General features: G+C 48.5%; 1 protein-coding gene across 5 annotated transcripts in view; it reads left to right on the top strand.

The window, feature by feature from the left end:
• The window catches only part of CCDC92 (coiled-coil domain containing 92), a 34,783-nt gene that overhangs the window by 13,104 nt on the left and 2,921 nt on the right, over nt 1-18,758 (top strand). For 3 of the 5 annotated variants that reach the window (XM_043442415.1, XM_043442397.1, XM_043442420.1), the window contains 2 exons: nt 17,523-17,669; nt 18,278-18,319. In XM_043442415.1, coding sequence (XP_043298350.1) covers nt 17,540-17,669; nt 18,278-18,319 — 172 coding nt within the window. In that variant the 5' untranslated portion in view covers nt 17,523-17,539. Of the gene's footprint in view, nt 1-9,168; nt 9,191-17,504; nt 17,670-18,277; nt 18,320-18,758 lie in introns of those variants that run through there. The other 2 variants (XM_043442431.1, XM_043442406.1) reach the window with 2 other exon arrangements.

Raw genomic sequence — 18,758 nt, 5'->3', positions numbered from 1 at the left:
AACCAGCTTAGTTCCCACAGGCAGAGCCACCTTTCGGGTTTGGCACTGTGCCCGCGTCAGTGCTGGCGAACACACACAGTCGGCCCCTAACAGAACTAACAGTCCAGGTGTCAGTAAGCTGTGCCCAGTGGGATCCTGTATGTCACAGGCTACGCAGAGAGTCCTCAACAAGCCCCCCTTTCCCTCCCACTGAAATTAAACTATATTTCTTTTGTACGTGGCTTGAGAGTTTTCTGGCATTTTTATTTGCAAACTTCTGAGAGGCCTACATGAACTAGGACTGCTTCCTCCTCTGCCTTATCTTCATGCCCGACAAGGTAGTATTGATATTTCCAAGTCCTCTCATGGCACCAATACAATATACACTGCCTAATGTGGCGGGGGGTGGGAGGGAGTCAGACCAGAGACTGAGATTACCACTAATTCTCAACTAGAGAGAACCCTTTCTTATTAAAGGGCCAGCTCAGATTACTAGAGGGAGGCATTCCATGCTCTGAATGCTAGTATTATAATGGAGGACAGAGAGAAAGCCCTGTTCTCATGGAGCTTGTATTCTAGTACCGTAAGAAAGATCAATAAATGACCTAATTTTAGATAGTGATAAGTGCTATAAAGACTCAAGATGGGACGGGATGATGATACTGACAAAATAGTTGGGACTTCCCTGTCAGTCCAGTGGTTGAGACTCCATGCTTCCACTTCAGGGGGTGTAGGTTCAATCCCTGGTCGGGGAACTATGATCCTGCATGCTGGGCAACCAAAAAAAGAAATTTTCTTGAACTGAATAAAAATGAGAATGCAATCTGTCAACTTAAAAAAATTGTATTAAAAATTGTTAAAGTGTTCTTGCAGTGCAGAGTGACAGCAGGCCATGGCAGACTCTGCAGTGGTGTTATCTGGGAGCCGGGGGGAACACGCATGGCTGGTGCTCCGTGCCAGGGTGGTGATGGCAGACAGCACATAGTTCCAGGCACAGCTGTAAATGCTTTAAGTCTGTAAAGCCTAGTATGGTTGCTCCAAGTCACGTTGCTGTTTAGTCACGTCGTTGTTTAGTCACGTCTGATTTTTTGTGACCCCATGGACTGACTGAGGCCACCAAGCTCCTCTGTCCATGGGGATTTCCAAGCAAGAATACTGGAGTAGGTTGCCATTTCTTCCTCCAGGGGATCTTCCCAACCCAGGGATCGAACATGCATCTCCTGCATCGGCAGGTGGGTTCTTTACCACTAAGCCACCAGGGAAGCCCTCCCTAGCCATGTAGGGCAACTCAAATTTGAAGTAATTCAAATCGAAATAAATAAAACAACCTCTTCCTTTTCTCAGACATACCAGCTACCTGTGTGGCAGGGGCTCATGTGGCGGGTGGCCACATTGTTGGGCAGCAGAGAAGAGAGGATTTCTACCACCACAGGCAGTTCTCTTGGATAGCGGCTCATTAGATTAACTCATTTAATCTTCACAACCACGTGACTAAAGTAGATACTGTTTTCCCATCTTGCAGATAAGGAAAGTGAGGCACAGGGAGTTTATACATAACTCATCCAAAGGCCCAGACTTAACAAGTGGCAGGGCCAGGATTCAAGCCGAGGCCAACAAGCTCTGGATCCAGAGCCCGGGGGTTCATCCCTACCTGCTGCATCACTGTAGCTCATCCTCAAGTACTGCTCCCCTCTGCAGACCACCATCAACAGGATTTTACATCTTGGTAAAATCTTATCCTTGAGTGCTTTACAGTTCAGCTCAGCAAAATTCTAAGCTAAGGGTTAGATCTTTCCTGATTTTAAAAGTGTTAGCAGAGTTTCCCCTTCGTTAAAAAGAAAAAGGGACTTTCCTGGAGATCCAGTGGCTAAGACTTAATGCTCCCAATGCGGGGCGGGGCGGGGGGGCGGTTTTGATCCTTGCTCAAGGAACTAAGATCCCACATACTGCAGCAAAAATTGAAGATCCTGTGTGCCGCAACTAAGACCTGGCACAGCCAGATAAATCTTTTTCAAAAAGAATTATGTGGTTATCTATGAGCCTGGCACATAAACAGTAAATAATAGCCGTAATGACTTTTTGTGAATGATGTTCAGCTTTACACGATTAAAAAATGCCTTTGAGTATTTTCTTGCCCGAAGTGCCTCAGACCAACCCAGAGGCTGTGTCGGGCCAGAGCTGGGGGAGACGGAACAGACTGTCACCGACACCATCACTGTCTGCAAGCTCCCTCACTCTGCGGTGGTCACCCCCTAGAAAAGCAGAGTAAAGCCAATGGAAAAGCATCTCTGGGCATCTGTTTTCACTGCAACAGGAGCTGCTTCACACCCTCCCACAACCAGCAAAAGAAGTGCCGCACATGATCCAGGGCGACCATCCAGTTACAAAAAAAAATGGGAGGAAAAACAAATTCCACCGGCTCCCAAATGACCGATAGACTCCACCATATTTTGGTCCAACCAGAAGAAGCTGAAATACCCAAGAATTTTGGACTTCAAATGGAAAATCTGGGCACTCTAAACCAAATTGCCAAGTTCCAAGAATGTGGATACAGGGACTTCGCTGGCGGTCCAGTGATGAAGACTCCATGCTCCCAATGCAGGGGGCCCGGTTTCAATCCCTAGTCAGGGAACAAGTTCCCACAGGTCGCAATCAAGAGTCCTAATGCTGCAACATTAAGATGGAAGATCCCACGTGCAACAACTAAGACCTGGCTAGCACAGCCAAATAAGTATTTTTAAAAACACAAACATGTGGCTACATCTTATGCTTATTATTGAAAGTATCTATAGGTCAAGTGAGCCCTGAAAGAGTGCCATGAATGGAGGATTATTATTAACCCCATGGAGGAAGCATGAGGTCAAATGTGAAAGGAAAACAAAACAAAGGTTGTTGTACAAAGAGAAAAAGGGACACAAGAAAATAGCATCAAGGTCAAGGACAGGAAGAATGAGAAAATACTGAATTGCATCCCCTTCTCTGGAAAATTCAAATGAATATAAAATGCAGTGATTGTTTTCTTTCCCCAATTCCTCCTTCTCTCCTCCCACAGCTAACAGATAATGTATGAAATACAGTGGCCCTTCCTCTTATTTTACCTTTCTTTGTTTTTATTTATTTCTACTGGGATAATGGCTCATACCGATGGCTTATTTATCTAAAATGAGCCAAATTCTGTTGCAAAGACAAACCCTAAATTACCTGCACAGCACCTGCCTCCCTTGCCTCGTTCTCATGCACGTCAGCTTCATCCGCATCTCAGCATTGCTTGTTTGTTTTAAATGCCAGACCTACTTAATAGATCAGTGTTTTGTGCAGAGCTTTTCTTCTCCCCTTGGAACTCAATGAGCAACCTACTAAAGAACTGGAATATAGGATTCTGAGAATTCTCCCGATCCCTGACACAATAAAGAATCATTGTGAGTAGAAAGAACTTCATGAGAGATGCCCTAAATGTCATCAGTAAACGTGCCTCATTTATTCAACATAGCACAGGAAGCTCACGAAAGGACACTTCTGAAGACGTGGATAATCTATGTCGGACCTGTCAGCTCAGTAGATAGACAGTCAAGAGGTCAAGCAACCTTAGGTGGACATGCTGCACCAGTCGAAAAGGTTCTAGGGAATGAAGATCTAGGTAAATGCCTTTTTTAAAAGAATAAGTTTATCTTCTTTTAAAACTATTTGAACTCACTTGAATGCAAAGAAAGTCCAAAAGGGAGAGGATATATGTAAATGAATGGCTGATTTATTTTGCTGTACGGTAGAAACTGGGCTGGGATTCCCAGGCGGCACCAGAGGTAAAGAACCCGCCTGCCAGTGCAGGAGATGCGTAAGAGACGTGGGTTCCACCCCTTGGTCAGCAAGTTCCCCTGGAGGAGGGGCACAGCAACCTACCCCAGTGTTCTTGCCTCAAGAATCCCGTGGATAGAGGAGCCTGGTGGACTATGGTATATAGGGTCAAAAAGAGTCTGAAGCGACTTTGCACACATGTGGTAGAAATTAACACAACATTGTAAAGCAACTACACTCCAATAAAAAATAATTTGAAAAAAAAACTCAAAAAAAAAGTGTGTTTAAGAAAAAAAGTCCCATAAAAATATTTTATTAGTGATCACCAGAGGATATGTAATTACTGAAACTGAATGCTTGGCCCTGGTGCCTTTAGTCACTGACTTGACTATTGTTGGACAGTTTTAATGATTTCAGAGATCTCTACTATCCTTTAAACTTGTTGGAAATAACCCATGTAGGCCCATTTTGTAGAAGGGCAAGCTGGGAGGTGACTTGTTTTTGCTTGATTGCCTAGCTCACTTATAATGCTGTCCACTATGACACAGAGGACAGTGGAGCCTGGCATGCTGCAGTCCATGGGGTTGCAGAGAGTTGGACATGACTGAACAACAACAAAGGACGACAGGACTGGGACTGGGCAGAGCTTTCTAGAATAGCACAAGGATTGTCGTTGTTGAGTTGCTCAGTCACATCCGGCACTTTGCAATCCCATGGACTGCAGCACAACAGGCTTCCCTGTCCTTCACCATCTCCCTGAGTTTGCTCAAACTCCTGTCCGTCCAACCATCTCATCGTCTGTCGTCCCCTTTTCCTCTTTCCCTCAATCTTTCCCAGCATCAGGGTATTTCCCAGTGAGTCAGCACTTCACATCAGGTGGCCAGAGTATTAGAGCTTCAACCTCTGCAACAGCAACAGTCCTTCCAGTGAATATTAGGGTTGATTCCCTTTAGGATTGACTGGTTTGATCTCTCTGAGAGTTTCCAAGGGACTCTCAAGAGACTTCTCCAGTACCACATTTCAAAAGCATCAATTCTTCAGTGCTCTATCTTCTTTATGGTCCAGCTCTCACATCCATACATGACTACTGGAAAAAACACAGCTTTGACTAGACAGACCTGTGTTGGCAAAGTGATGTCTCTGCTTTTTAATATGTTGTCTAGGTTGGTCATAGCTTTTCTTCCAAGGAGCAAGTGTCTTTTAATTTCATGGCTGCAGTCACTGTTCACAGTGATTTTGGAGCCCAAGAAAATAAAATCTGTCACTGTTTCCACTTTTTCCCCATCTATTTCCAGGAAGTGATGGTGCTGGATGCCATGACCTTAGTTTTCTGAATGTTGAGTCTTAAGCCAGCTTTTTCATTCTCTTCTTTCACCCTCATCAGTTCAGTTCAGTCCCTCAGTCATGTCCGACTCTTTGTGACCCCATGGGCCACAGCATGCCAGGCCTCCCTGTCCATCACGAACTCCCAGAGTTTACCCAAACTCATGTCCATTGAGTCGGTGATGCCATCCAACCATCTCATCCTCTGTTGTCCCCTTCTCCTCCTGCCTTCAATGTTTCCCAGCATCAGGGTCTTTTCCAATGAGTCAGCTCTTCGCTTCAGGTGGCCAAAGTATTGGGGTTTCAGCTTCAACATCAGTCTTTCCAATGAACACCCAGGACTGATCTCCTTTAGGATGGACTGGTTGGGTCTCCTTGCAGTCCAAGGGACTCTCAAGAGTCTTCTCCAACACCACAGTTCAAAAGCATCAATTCTTTGGCGCTCAGCTTTCTTTATAGTCCAACTCTCACATCCATACATGACTACTGGAAAACCATAGCCTTGACTAGACAGACCTTTGTTGGCAAAGTAATGTCTCTGCTTTTTAATATGCTATCTAGGTTGGTCATAACTTTCCTTCCAAGGAGTAAGCATCTTTTAATTTCATGGCTGCAGTCACCATCTGCAGTGATTTTGGAACCCCCAAAAATAAAATCAGCCACTGTTTCCACTGTTTCCCCATCTATTTGCCATGAAGTGATGGGACCAGATGCCATCATCTTAGTTTTCTGAATGTTGAGCTTTAAGCCAACTTGTTCACCCTTCTCTTTCACTTTCATCGAGAGGCTCTTTAGTTCTTCTTCACTTTCTGCCATAAGGGTGGTGTCATCTGCCTATCTGAGGTTATTGATATTTCTCTCGGCAATCCTGATTCCAGCTTGTGCTTCAGCACTTCATCAGCTCAGTGTTTCTCATGGTGTACACTGCATACAAGTTAAATAAGCAGGGTGACAATATATTCCTTTTCCTATTTGGAACCAGTCTGTTGTTCCATGTCCAGTTCTAACTGTTGCTTCCTGACCTGCATACAGGTTTCTCAAGAGGCAGGTCAGATGGTCTGGTATTCCCATCTCTTGAAGAGTTTTCCACAGTTTATTTTGATCCACACAGTTAAAGGCTTTGGCATAGTCGATAAAGCAGAAGTAGATGTTTTTCTGGAACTCTCTTGCTTTTTCAATGATCCAGTGTATTTTGGCAATTTGATCTCTGGTTCCTCTGCCTTTTCTAAAACCAGCTTGAACATCTGGAAGTCCACGGTTAACGTATTGGTGAAGCCTGGCTTGGAGAATTTTGAGCATTACTTTACTAGCATGTGAGATGAGTACAATTGTGTGGTAGTTTGAGCATTCTTTGGCATTGCCTTTCTTTGGGATTGGAATGAAACCTGACCTTTTCCAGTCCTGTGGCCACTGCTGAGCTTTCTGCCATTGGAGTGATATCATCTGCGTATCTCAGGATATGCACAAGGATAAAGGCTTGTGCTTTTATATATCAGTGGTCATTTTCTTAGGCGCCCAGTGAGAGTTTGGCTAAATATGTTCTATTAGCACTACTGAAACAATTGACTGGTTTACTTTATTGTAAATAATAAAAGAAAAGTATGGCTAAATTAAAGTGTATAGAGCTTTGATTAATGATGCCTTTCTTTCCTTAAAACCTATACTCTTATTAGTCAGGCCCACAAGATGGATAAAAGAAAAACCCTATCAGCTAAATCCATTGAAATGGTTCATCTGTTTGGCAAACCACACACAGAGTCTTTTTTTACAGCAAGTGTTCACTTGAACACATCTCAGCCTCGGAGATACAGTTTAGGATAGTGATCATCAAGTAGTAAGATTTAAGAAGTATCTCCTGTTTCATTAGTGTGAAAAGACAGTTTGGCATTTGGGTCACCATAGCTTAGAGTTATCAACCCGCAGACAATTAAAATCTGCAGTAATCACAGTCAGATGTAGAAATGGAACCACTCATCAGATATGACCTGCTAATTTTCCTTTCCATTTGAAGGCAAATATCACTAGGTAGAACTAGGTGTGTGGTGAGCTGTGAGGTTTTATATGTCCCTAGATTGTTGGCTCAACCACAAGCTTGTCAGAAGCTCACAAATGGCATCTCTATTTAGTTGCAAATGTTTTCTGCTCTAGCTTCTGAAATGAAGCTATTTGGGTCATCCTCAGGGGAAGTCAGCTGGAGGCCGCCCAGAAAGAGCGGGAGGAGGACAGGAAGGGCCGAGTGGCGCCATCACAGCTCCGCCAGCCTTGGCCACCTCCTCCCTTAGAAGCACCTTCCCTGAAACAAGAAGCACTGAGCTAACTGTGTGCTGACGTGATGTCCCGAGGGCAGCCCCTCCTGGCCGGGGGGCATGGGGGGGTGCTGATGCCCCTGCCTCCTGGGGTGGGGTCTGCTGCAGTGGGTGAGCATTGCAACCATGAAGTCACCCAGTTTTCCAGGAGGCCCCAGAGACCCCTGGAAGGTACTGTATGGCTTCAGACTATGGGAGTGCATGTGCTTGTCTTTACCCGGCCTGTGCTGCCCACTCGGAGGGCCTTTTAGACAACCTGAAACACAGACCTACTTTCTTCCTGAGATGTTTTCACACGGAAGGGCCGAGCCCCTACCAGTGTACAGACACTTGACATGATTTTTTACACAGACGGCCCACCCGCCCCCCCGCCCTTAAACTATGAGCTAATCAGACTGCAGAGAAACATGGTTCATAAATCCATCGTGTAGGCCTCCAGTGACTGCAGACTTCCCAGACGACCACGTATCGTATTTCCCCACCTAATTGCTGATCCCTCTAATCACATCTATTACAGCTTTCATGTTAGGCTGTGCATTCTTTCAAGGAGGAAATGGCTGTCAATGACTAAAGAACTATTGATGGGCCTTATATTTTATGATGGATAATGTCAGAGTTACAGGAAGGTATGACACATGGGGGTGGGGAGGCACTCAAGGCTTGTCACAATCATTTTCTGCATGTCTCAGGGACACTAAATTGTTGCTTTTATAAAAACTGCCTTCCCATCAATTCTTCTCCGTTCTGGTAAAGCAACCCGAGACTACCCTGAAACAGCATAATTAAAACATATGACACCACTTTTCTAGTGGATAGTTAGTGGTTATGTTTTTTTAAGAGACACTGCTTTATATTTTTCTCTGACTATAAAGTAATATATTTTCATCATTAAAGCAGCTTTGTGTGCTCAGTCACATCTGACTCTCTGCAACCCCACGGACTGTAGCTCACCAGGTTCCTCTGTCCATGGGATTTTCCAGGCAAGAAGAAACTGGAGCAGGTTGCCATTTCCAACTCCAGGGGCTCTCCCTGAATCAGGGATCGAACCCGTATCTCTTGAGTCTGCTGCATTGGCAGGTGGATTCTTTATCACTGTGCCACCTGGGAAGCTTACAGACCATCTATTAAAAGATGATATGCACTATCCACCTAGACAGAGAACAGACCCCACAAAATATCTCTACCCAGTTTCCACTCATGTGGATGAGTGCAAATTTAGTTCAGTTACCACTTTATCACAGTAGACCAGACATAGGTTAAGTGCTTTATCGGAGACACCCCCCAGTCACTATGTCTTGTAAGTGCTGTTACTGTCCCCTGTGTCATGGGAGGACACAGTAGGGGCAGACAGAGGCTACAGTTAGAACGTGGCTGAGTCTGAATTGGAATCCAAGGTTCTGATTGGTGTGCTAAGCTCTCGACCTACCTGTTGTATTAAGTTTTTAAAAATATCCCAATTCATTAAGAACGATGAACGAACAGGATTTTTTGTCACTTTAAAAAAGAGTTGCACCTTTTATCTTCAGTGTCTTTTTTGCTTCCGCTTTTTAATGGTGTTCCTTCCTTTCATCAGAATATTTTTGGAGTGGCTGCTGAATGCTTTCGTCTCCTTGAAATGCCGTCCTTTTTCTTGGTGCCCCAACTCTTGAGGACTCTCAGATAGCTTTTCGGTTGAATTTCTTAAATAATACGTGCAAGTAGAAACGCCAGGGTCATGCAACTCACAACAGTGTCTTTATCCAGGATGGTTGTGAATGCAGAATAACGTCAGGATTCACTTCTCAGAGATGGTAAGTTTCCCTTCCTACAAGCAGGTATCCTGGATTGAGCACTGATGGCCTAATTAGCCTTCGACCTTCTTGTAGCTTCTTGTAGAGTACTATAGATTGATTCAAAGTAGGAAGTAGGTTTTACTGTCCCTTAGGGTGCCTGGCTCTGCCTGCCTGTCTCCATTCACTTCCCTGAATGGCTTCTCTCCAGTGAAAATGGAAAAGGCCATCAGAAAATGCCCCATCTGCTTTTATGTTTTCCTCTTTGGAAGGAACTGGAATCCTTTGCTAGCTCATTTTCAAACTTAGATGATGTTCAGGAAACATCATACTCTAGTGTGGGACCAAGTAAACAATATTTATATATTGACCAACATTTACACAAAATAATATAGCTAACGTTTACGGAGGACTTTCTACGTGCCAGACACTGTAAGTGATTGCATTGAGCACTTAACCCTTTTTATGTATTTATTTGGCTTTGCTGTGTCTTTGTTGCAGCACATGGGATCTTCAGTCTTCATGGAGGCATGCAGGATATTTAGTTGTGGCATGTGGCATCTAGTTCCCTGACTAGGGATTTAACCCGAGCCCCCTGCATTGGGAGCTTGGACTCTTAGCCACTAGACTACCAGCAAAATCCCAGCACTGGGACTGGCTCTTTAAGTTAGATATTACAATGGTTTCGGTGACAAGATAGGGTTAGATTTAACCCCTAAACACTCCAGCACCTCACGACTTTGGCCATTCTGCTCTTTTTTTAATCCCACTGAACTAAGCAAATCTTCTTTGGGCCGCAGGTTCTTGACCTTGAAATACAGAGGTGTTGAAATACAGAATAGTTGGTTTTGAAGGTCTCTTCCACCCTCAGCCTTTCCCAAGTGCATGAATCTACTTAGGGCACCACCTCAAAGCTGGAAACCATCTCTTCTCCTCTTACACTTCATCATGACACTCGCCACCTTTGTCCTCTGGCCAACCTTCATATTCACCATGACAGTGCTTCAGCTAAAGGACACCAGAGCCGCACAGAGAGTTCCCACAAGAAAAGCTGCAGAGGTCCTTATGCACAAAAGGCTTGGACACCGAGGGTCTGGACAGAGCCAGGTGGCTCCTGCTGGGTCCCAGGCCCTGCCGAGCACCTGCAGAGGCAGCCGGGTTCCCGTCTTTCTGACGGTTCACGGCCTGAGACCACATGTGAACAGGTTATAACTTATTCATGACTAGAATCTAAAATAGCTTGTTATAACTAATTCACAGCACCACGTGAGTACTGGGTGTGCTATTTTTTTTTTTTTTCAGATTCTAAAATTATTACCCTATTTCCACAAGCTTTGTGTCGAGCATAAAAGATAGGTCTACTTTCGATCACCCAGGAACAAAGAAATGTCCCATTTTTAAATGGCAAGACCCTTCCCTAACAAAGATACTCCATTTCTTTTAGTCTAAGGAGTGTGGTCCAGGGATACTTTAAAATACTGCTCTGGCATGTGAAGAAATTACGGGATGAGGTCATGTTTGAATCAGCACCGTGGCAGCACTTTTTTATTAATGCTCTGTAATTCTTGTTGAGATTCCCCACTCGGCACCCTCGGAAAGCTGTAGAAAAGTATCCGAAGCTCGTTCGTAATGCGGGAAGGAGTGCAGACATGGAAGAGTGGGCGCAGAGGGGTGGGCGGTGGTTTGCCAGGAGCAGTGTAGACTGCAGGACTGGGGTGGGGAGCGGGGCAGACGCCGAGGGTGAGAGGGCAGCAGCGTAGGTGTGCCGGGGGAGGCTGAGGGGAGGCAGCTGGCAGGCAGGGCCTCTGGGAACGTGGAGTTGGACCCCAAGAACGTCAGAGGGATATGACACGATCGGGGCTGTGCCTCGAGAGGAGAATGTAGGCAAGATCTGAGTGTGCCTAGGAGAGACGTCAAAGCAAAAGCAAGGTACCTGATTAAAAGGGGATAAGATGAATCTGGTTCAAGTGCCTCCGCCACTAGAGTCCCAGGGCCGTTTCTGCCTGCTGGTGGCCAAGCTGAGGCACTGCTTGTGGCCCCAGAAGAGGCTCCATGCTGACTCGGCCCCCAGAGGGCTCCTGTGAGCCTCGCCTTGGACAAGGAGACAGGGAATGTGGCCCTGGCTCCTGGACTGGGTACAGGCCAAGGATCAGGATGCACGCATCATGTGACAGTGCCTCATCCTCTCTTCCTGTGCTGCCTGGCTGGTTTACAAAGGAAGGCTGGCTAGGCCCAGAACGCCCTTGCCCAGCTTCCTGGAAACCCTGGCTGGTATGAAGAGCAAGACTCAGGACTTCCCCAGCGGGACAGTGGTTAAGACCCCTCACTACCAAAGCAGGGGGCACGGGGTTCAATCCCTGGTAGGGATCAAGCAGTGTGGCCAAAACAAAAAAAAAGCAGAACTTGTTGGTGAGTTTTTCTGTGTGTTGGATGGACAGCAGAGCCTTCTCGGTTGTTGACTGTCTCACCTGAGTGTAGGCAGTGGTGAATCCTGCCTGCGTGAGCAGTGGTGCTCCAGGCCCATCCTGGTGGTCTGCCAGGGGTGGGGGGAGGCGGTGGGCACTGCAGCCCTTCCCGGCCAAGACGCTGCTGCGAGGGACAGTGCTCCTTTCCCCCTCGGCCACAGAGCACTGCAAGACATGTGCTTTGTGGAGAGCATCTGAATCCCTGAACGAAACTGAGATCCACGCACAGGCCCCGAGGGCGAGGAGTAAGGCTCAGGTGCGGCATTTCTCTAACTGCCCTTTCGCTTGTGGGTAGGAGGTTCCTGGTTTTCCCCAGAGGGGTGTGTGCGAAGTGACATAAGTGATGGGAAAGCACTCTGTGCTCCTGTGAGCGGAGACAGTTCCATAAATAAGATCCTAATGTCATCATTTATACAGTAAAGCCCTGAAAGGGAGGAAGGGACATTAGTTTTGAGTTAAGTTGAGAACTGGACGTGAGCTACTGACAGGCCATTTGTCCTCAGGCCAAGACAGAGCAGACCCAGCAAGCTCAGGGTCCTCACGTCTCTCTGAGAACCGTCACGGAGAGCATGTCATCACCAGGAGATGATGTTACTGTCCCTCCCCACTCTGGGGAGCCGTCGCGGCCAGGTGCCCACCTTTATAGAACTCGGCCCTTTTTGAGTGTTAAGTTTCTGAACATGTAGAGCAAACAGTAAATTCACAGAAATTTAATTCCTAGTAAATTCGCCAAAGGGGAAAAAAAAACATGGATGTGGCCTAACCTCCAAATATAATTAAGGTAACCGGTTCCGCAGGTGGGCCCACTTTGAAATGCCCAAGGGGAAGACGTGGGCGGAGGGCAGGCTTGCCCTCTGACTGCTACCCGGGCCAGAACCTAGTCCTCCACAGCAAGGACTACATCTCCCAGGGGAGACGAGGGCCCATGTGCAGGCCACGCTGCCTTTGACCAAGCAAATAACTGTAAAATTGCCGACAGCTCCTGGTAACACTGGGAGAAGAAACGGGATTGCCTCGAGACACAAAGCTGCCGTACAAAGAGCCCACAACGTGTAGTATGTGCCCTTTTGACCCGAAAAGTGCAGTGTTTTCCCAACCACGCTTTACGGATGTCACCCTCCCATTACTGGCTGACATAGCTGAGGGGGCCTGAGTGCCTTTGCTCAAGCCGGATGCATTATTCATCTGCAGCAGACGCCTGCGTTTTCCCTTCATCCATCGCGCTGACCCTTTCAAGGAGGGGTCACAAATGCTCCTTCATGTCTCTGAATCCCATAGCGCCTCAGAGATGCTGAATTCACCCTCCCAAGACCGATTCCATCTCTTCCTCCAGACTGTCTGCGTCTCTCAGCTGCGTCTCCTTGATCTAAACAGGATGCTTCTGTAGCTTCATTCATGTCAGCTTCTTGGAAGGATTAAGTCATTGTGGTGATTCCATGTCATCAGTAGCCAAGGAGATGACATTAAACCATTACCTTCTCTCTTTTTAAATATTTATTTTATATTATTTATTTGGCTGTGCCAGGTCTTAGTTGCGTCATGTCAGATGTTTAGTTGCGCCATGTGAACTCTTAGTTGCAGCATGTAGGATCTAGTTCCCTGATCAGGGATGGAACCCAGACCCTCTGCACTGAGAGCTCAGAGTCTTAGCCACTGGACCACAAGGGCAGTCGCAAACCATCACCTTTAAAGCAGCAGCAACTCTCTATTCTCCGGAAGTCAGTGACACTGTTTACCTCTTTGCGCTGATGAGAAAATAGTGTATTGACAGTAATTTGGATCCCATTTGGAGATGAGACTTGTCTCCTTGGACCCAAGTGAACCTGTCTCTCTCACGGACATCCAACAACCAGAGGATACCCTGCCCAGATGGTATCTCCTCTTCTGGGCCTTTTAAGTTAGTGTACATTGTGGAAGAAGAGACACCAGCATCCAGATGGAGTATCACAGGGCTGAAAAACCCTTGTCCTCTAACTGTCAGAGCTCCAAACAGAGCCAGCTTTGCCCATTATATACCCACACTCCCCTGTTTATCTTGTGTTCCTTCTTCTCCAGACTGCCTGCCCGCGTGAATGGGAAGCTTCGAGGCCACACTTTTATTTCTGTAGTTATGGTGATGAATTAATGAATCAGATTGAGTGCAGTTCAAGTTGCTTACTCGAAGGCAACTAGAATGCGAATGCGTATTTAAATCATTAAATTTGTTACAAGTAAAACGTGCTTTAATATTTATTTACTTGACTGCCTCAGGTCTTAGTTGTGGCACACAGATCTCTGTTGTGGCTCAGGAGCTGCTCTAGTTGTGGCATGGGTTCAGTTGCCCCGTGGCATGTGGGATTCTTAGTTTCCCGACCAGGGACTGAGCCAGTCGCTTCAGTCGTGTCTGACTCTTTTGCTACCCCATGGACTGTAGCCCGCAGGCTCCTCTGTCCATAGGGTTCTTCAAGCAAGAATACTGGAGTGGGCAGCCATGCCCGCCTCCAGAGGATCTTCCTGGCCCAGGGATCAAACCCGGGTCTCCTGAATTGCAGGCAGATCCTTTACCACTTGAGCTACCAGGGAAGCCCGGGGTTGAACCCGAGTCCCCTGCGTTGGAAAGCAGATTCTTAACCACTGGACCACCGGTGACATCCCCACAAGTGAAACTGAACCCCAGGCTGTGATGTGGAGAAGGGGTGCCTGCAGAGGCCACATTTCCACCTCGCTCCCTGCTCCTGATGGCACGTCACAGAAGCACCTGTTTATTTCTGGGCACCTCATTTGTACCATCAGCGCTGGGCAAAACCGTTCTGCAATTTTAGTATATCATGCTTTCTTTGCCCAAGGCATGCAAAGTCAGAAGCTCATGGAAACAGAGGCTCTTCAGCCCCAAAGGCCTCGAGCTCCCCTGGTGCAGCACCCACGCTCAACAGCTGGCGCTGGGGCCCGCTGGTTTAGCGAGTGCTGACAGCTGGCCTCTTAGCTGCCAGGCTCCGAGCAAGGGCTTGGGATCCAGCAGTGACCCAGCCTGCAGTCCGTGCGTGGAGGCAGGAGATAGTTGCCTAGTTGTGGGCTGGCGGTGAAGGGCCGGAGGAGTGACCTCGCCCAGCCTGGGGCCAGGGCAGAAGTGAACTTGAGCCAAGAAGTAAAGACATGCAGGCCTCAGCTCGTGGGGAATGGTGGGCCAAAGGGAGGACACAAGAGGAGCCTTTTGGGCAGAGGAACCCAAGACAGGCCCCCAGAGTGCAGAGGCCAAGGCCCTGGAGGCTCACTGAGCCGCTGGGCACAGAGACCACAGGGCTGGTCCCGGGGCTTCGTGAACCCACCCCACTCAGAGCCGTGCAAGGTTCTGTTAACATCACCCTGCTCCCCTGTGGGGACAGAGTGGGGGTTCTGTAGCGATCCAGGTGAGGGTGATGTGGCTTAGGCGTGAGACAGAGAGAAGCAAGTGGATTCAAGAACTGTTTTCGAAGTAGGGTCACCAAGACACAGTGGTGGCTGCTCCAGGTGGCAGAGCAGATGGTCAGCGAGGGGGCTTTGGATGCCTGGTCTGTTCTTTACCTGCCTAGACCCAGTAAGTTCTGGATGGAATGTAAACGGTTCTTTATCATCAATGGCAAACCCCTAAAACACAGGCTCTGCTTTTTCCGTTAGCCACATTAGCACAGATTTAGGTCTGTCCTTTTAAATTATTTCTGGCTACGCTGCATGTGGGCTTTTAGTTCCCCGACTAGGGATCGAACCTGCCCCTCTTCCATTGGAAGCCCAGTGCCTTAACCACTGGACCAGCAGGCAAGTCCCAGGTTGGTCCTTTTAAAGAGGAGAACAACGCGACTCCCCTGGAATTGCTACGTGCAAAGCCCACCATAGATCCTAGGAGTGGATGTTCCCAGTGAGATGATGGAGCTGATGCCAGAGTGACAGACACAGGTCTGCTGAGAAGTAAACCTGGGCATCCTGACCGAAAGCTCCAGGAGTGGCCCTGCGTTCGCATCCGTTTGACGTCAAGGGCGTTCAGCTTTGGGACACTCTGCAGCCCTTCGTGGCTCACACCCTGGACCTGCCCTGCTTGGAGCTGGCGCCTTGTCATGTCAGCGTCCTCCTCCCAGGGCCACATCCTGACCACACCATCAGGATCTCAGGTACCATGGGGCTCCAGTTAGAACTAGTGTCTGGCCCGGCGGTCCTGTACAAAAAGCTTGTGGCCGCAGCAGGGAGACAATTCCAGGGGCGACAGGAATCTTCCTTGCTCCCACAGGCAGGCTGCTCTCGGCTCCTCCGAGGGCAGCTCTGGTGGATGGAAACTCCACTCTGGCGTGGCCTGCGGCCAGACCTTAGGTAGAGTTCCAGGCCTCTGGGGAGATCCGATCCTCCTTCCATAGAGATAACTCTCTTATTTATTCAACCCGTTCCTTCTTGCTGGATTTTGTTTCCTGACTCAGTTCTGACCGTAAACTGCAGTGCAATGACTGTCCTTACAGCTTCATCTTTCTCACACGGAGGTTATTATTTCCCTCTGGTGGATTCCTAGAAATGGAATTGCTAAAATAAATTCTAAGGTTCCAGGCAACACTTTGCCAGATCGCTCCCTGTAACAAGGCGCAGTGAACGCTCCCACCCAAAGCTGCATGTTCCGTTTTCCTCTTGTGTGTCTGCGTGTGCGCTCGGCCGACTCTTCGCGACCCCGTGGACTGGAGCCCGCCAGGCTCCTCTGTCTGTGGGATTCTCCAGGCAAGAATCCCGGAGTGGGTTGCCATTTCCTTCTCCAGGAGATCTTCCCTACCTAGAGTTTGAACCCGCGTCTCCTGCATTGGCAGGCGGGTTCTTGACCACTGGGCCCCCGGGGAAGCCCCTGAGTTTCCTCTTAGTCACGGCTTTCTCCTTCTCCCCTGAGTGGCGTGTCTTTCTAGGATGTGCGGGTGAGCATGCTCCTCCCACGCTCTGGCGCATGCTCTGCCCTTCCCTGCTCATCTTCACTTTCCTTTGGAGGAGCCTTCTCTTGTGAATAAAAACGCATGTCCTGGGGTTCTAAATACACCCCATTCTTACCTCCAGAGTTGGGGTGTAAATGTCACCACAGGACTTAAGAGATAACAGACTGAGCTTGGTGTCACCCATTGAACTGTCACCTCTAGAGCGGACCCTCGAACCATGCTGCTGCCCTACCACACACCCACCCACCGGATGCCCCCTGAGAGGTGGTGTTTCCTCTGGGGGTGCTTGCTGGCCCAGCAGACTAGGAAAAAAGCACCGTGAGGCTCTGTATTCACAGGGATAATTTATAGACAGATAATCCACATTTCATCCTTAGCATTTTCCAGTGCTGTGCAAAGGTGTCTTGAATTACTCTGGTAGCCTTTCCAGAAAGGCCGGCTGACTTCACTGAATCTCTCTAGTTACAGTCAGGCCAAGAGTCTGAGCCCTGAGTGAGTGGCTGATGATGAAGGCTGGAAGCTGAGGGGCGGGGAGTAGGGCAGGGTCTGAGTCTGGACTCAGACTCCTCCTCATGGCCCCGTGGGATTGTTCTCAGGAAATCAGAAGTAAAGAGAAGGGTCTGCAGGGGGGGCTCCCTCTGAAATGCCCCTTCATCTCCCTCCTACTCCTGGCCTGGCAGCTCTAGATGTCACTTCCTCAGCACCTGGTTCTCCTGGGAGGAGGCAGCCAGTGCCTCACCTGCTCAAGGACGTCTTTCAGGAGTGAGTCTGGCCTCAGTCAGCCACAGCTGGGGAGCCCGTGGCGAGGCCAGGGTTTGGAATCAGGGAACCTTGTGCATCCAGAGCCGGGCCTCACACTGCCCTCCACCCCACAAAGCCACAGGGCGGGGGTTGGGGGGACAGGCGGCAGGCAGTGTCCTTTTCCTGCCTGTCACCCTGTGACTCTCCTGCCACCAGGCCCTGTGTCCCCTGCAGGTCACCTGCATGTCAGCATGGCAGCCACAAACCTGGAGAACCAGTTACACAGCGCACAGAAGAACCTCTTGTTCCTTCAGCGGGAGCACGCCAGCACGCTCAAGGGGCTGCACGCGGAGATCAGGCGACTGCAGCAGCACTGCACAGGTGTGGGGGTGGGGGCCCCAGCAACCTGCAGGGGCCGGGGCAGGGGGCGGGGGTGGGGGGCAGCCCCAGAGCAAACCACAACCTGTCATCAAGACAATTGCACACTGGCTGCCTCCAGAGCTGTGCCAGGGGCGTGAGAAGGGGGTTTCACTTCCCTCCTCTGGGTGGCTAACCCTGTCATCGCTGGAGTCCCTCTGAATGCCTTACCTCATCCTCTTTGCCAAGGCCACATGCACCGAGCGTAAAGCTGGAAAGCCAGTTCTCAGCTTACTGAGGACTTGAAGGATCCAAGTGCAATGGTTAGAGTTTATTAATACAATGCATCTTGGAACCAATGACCAAAGTATAACACACAGAGCAAGCTGCTTGGTAATTGTGGATGTTGGGGTACATATAAGGGGAAAGAAGGGTCCCCTCTGAACCCTAGTAAGGACAGTGGCCACTGATGGTCTCTGTTGTCACTTTTGCCTCTAATGCTGGCAATCCCTGCCCTGTCTGGGCAGGACCCTTGGGCTGATCATGGGAATCAGTTCTGCATTTTCAGAGCAGATGAAGGTTTTGAAGGTACAGTAATCATTCGCAATGATTGTATATGATCTCCTTTTTAGATTTAACGTATGAGCTGACAGTCAAGAGTTCGGATCAGACAGGTAAGAACTCCCTTCCCCAAATTTAGTGCCACTGTTGTTTCCTAGTGTGGCAGATGTTGGTGCCACCTGTTTTCACTAATGACACATGTAGAAGAAAACACATTTACTGTGAAGAGTTGCACGTGTGAGCAGAGCTCTCCAAGAGGAGGGCAAGGGCAGTCTGGACTCCCTAGGTGTGACAAGGGGCTGTCAGTGGGGCAAGAGGGGTGCATGCTCTTTTTTTTTTCTTGATTGACACATGTATTTAGAATGGGCTTCCCTGGTGGCTCAAATGGTAAAGAATCCACCTGCCATGCAGGAGACCCAAGTTCGATCCCTTGGTTGGGAAGATCCCCTGGAGAAGGGAATGGCTATCCACGCCAATATTTTTTTTTTTTCACGCCAATATTCTTGTCTGGAGAATTCCATGGACAGAGGAGCCTGGCAGGCTACAGTTCAT

This window comes from Cervus canadensis, chromosome 1 (genome assembly GCF_019320065.1).
Source record: "Cervus canadensis isolate Bull #8, Minnesota chromosome 1, ASM1932006v1, whole genome shotgun sequence".
NCBI lineage: Eukaryota > Metazoa > Chordata > Mammalia > Artiodactyla > Cervidae > Cervus > Cervus canadensis.
This window is presented reverse-complemented; position numbering and strand designations above follow the sequence as displayed.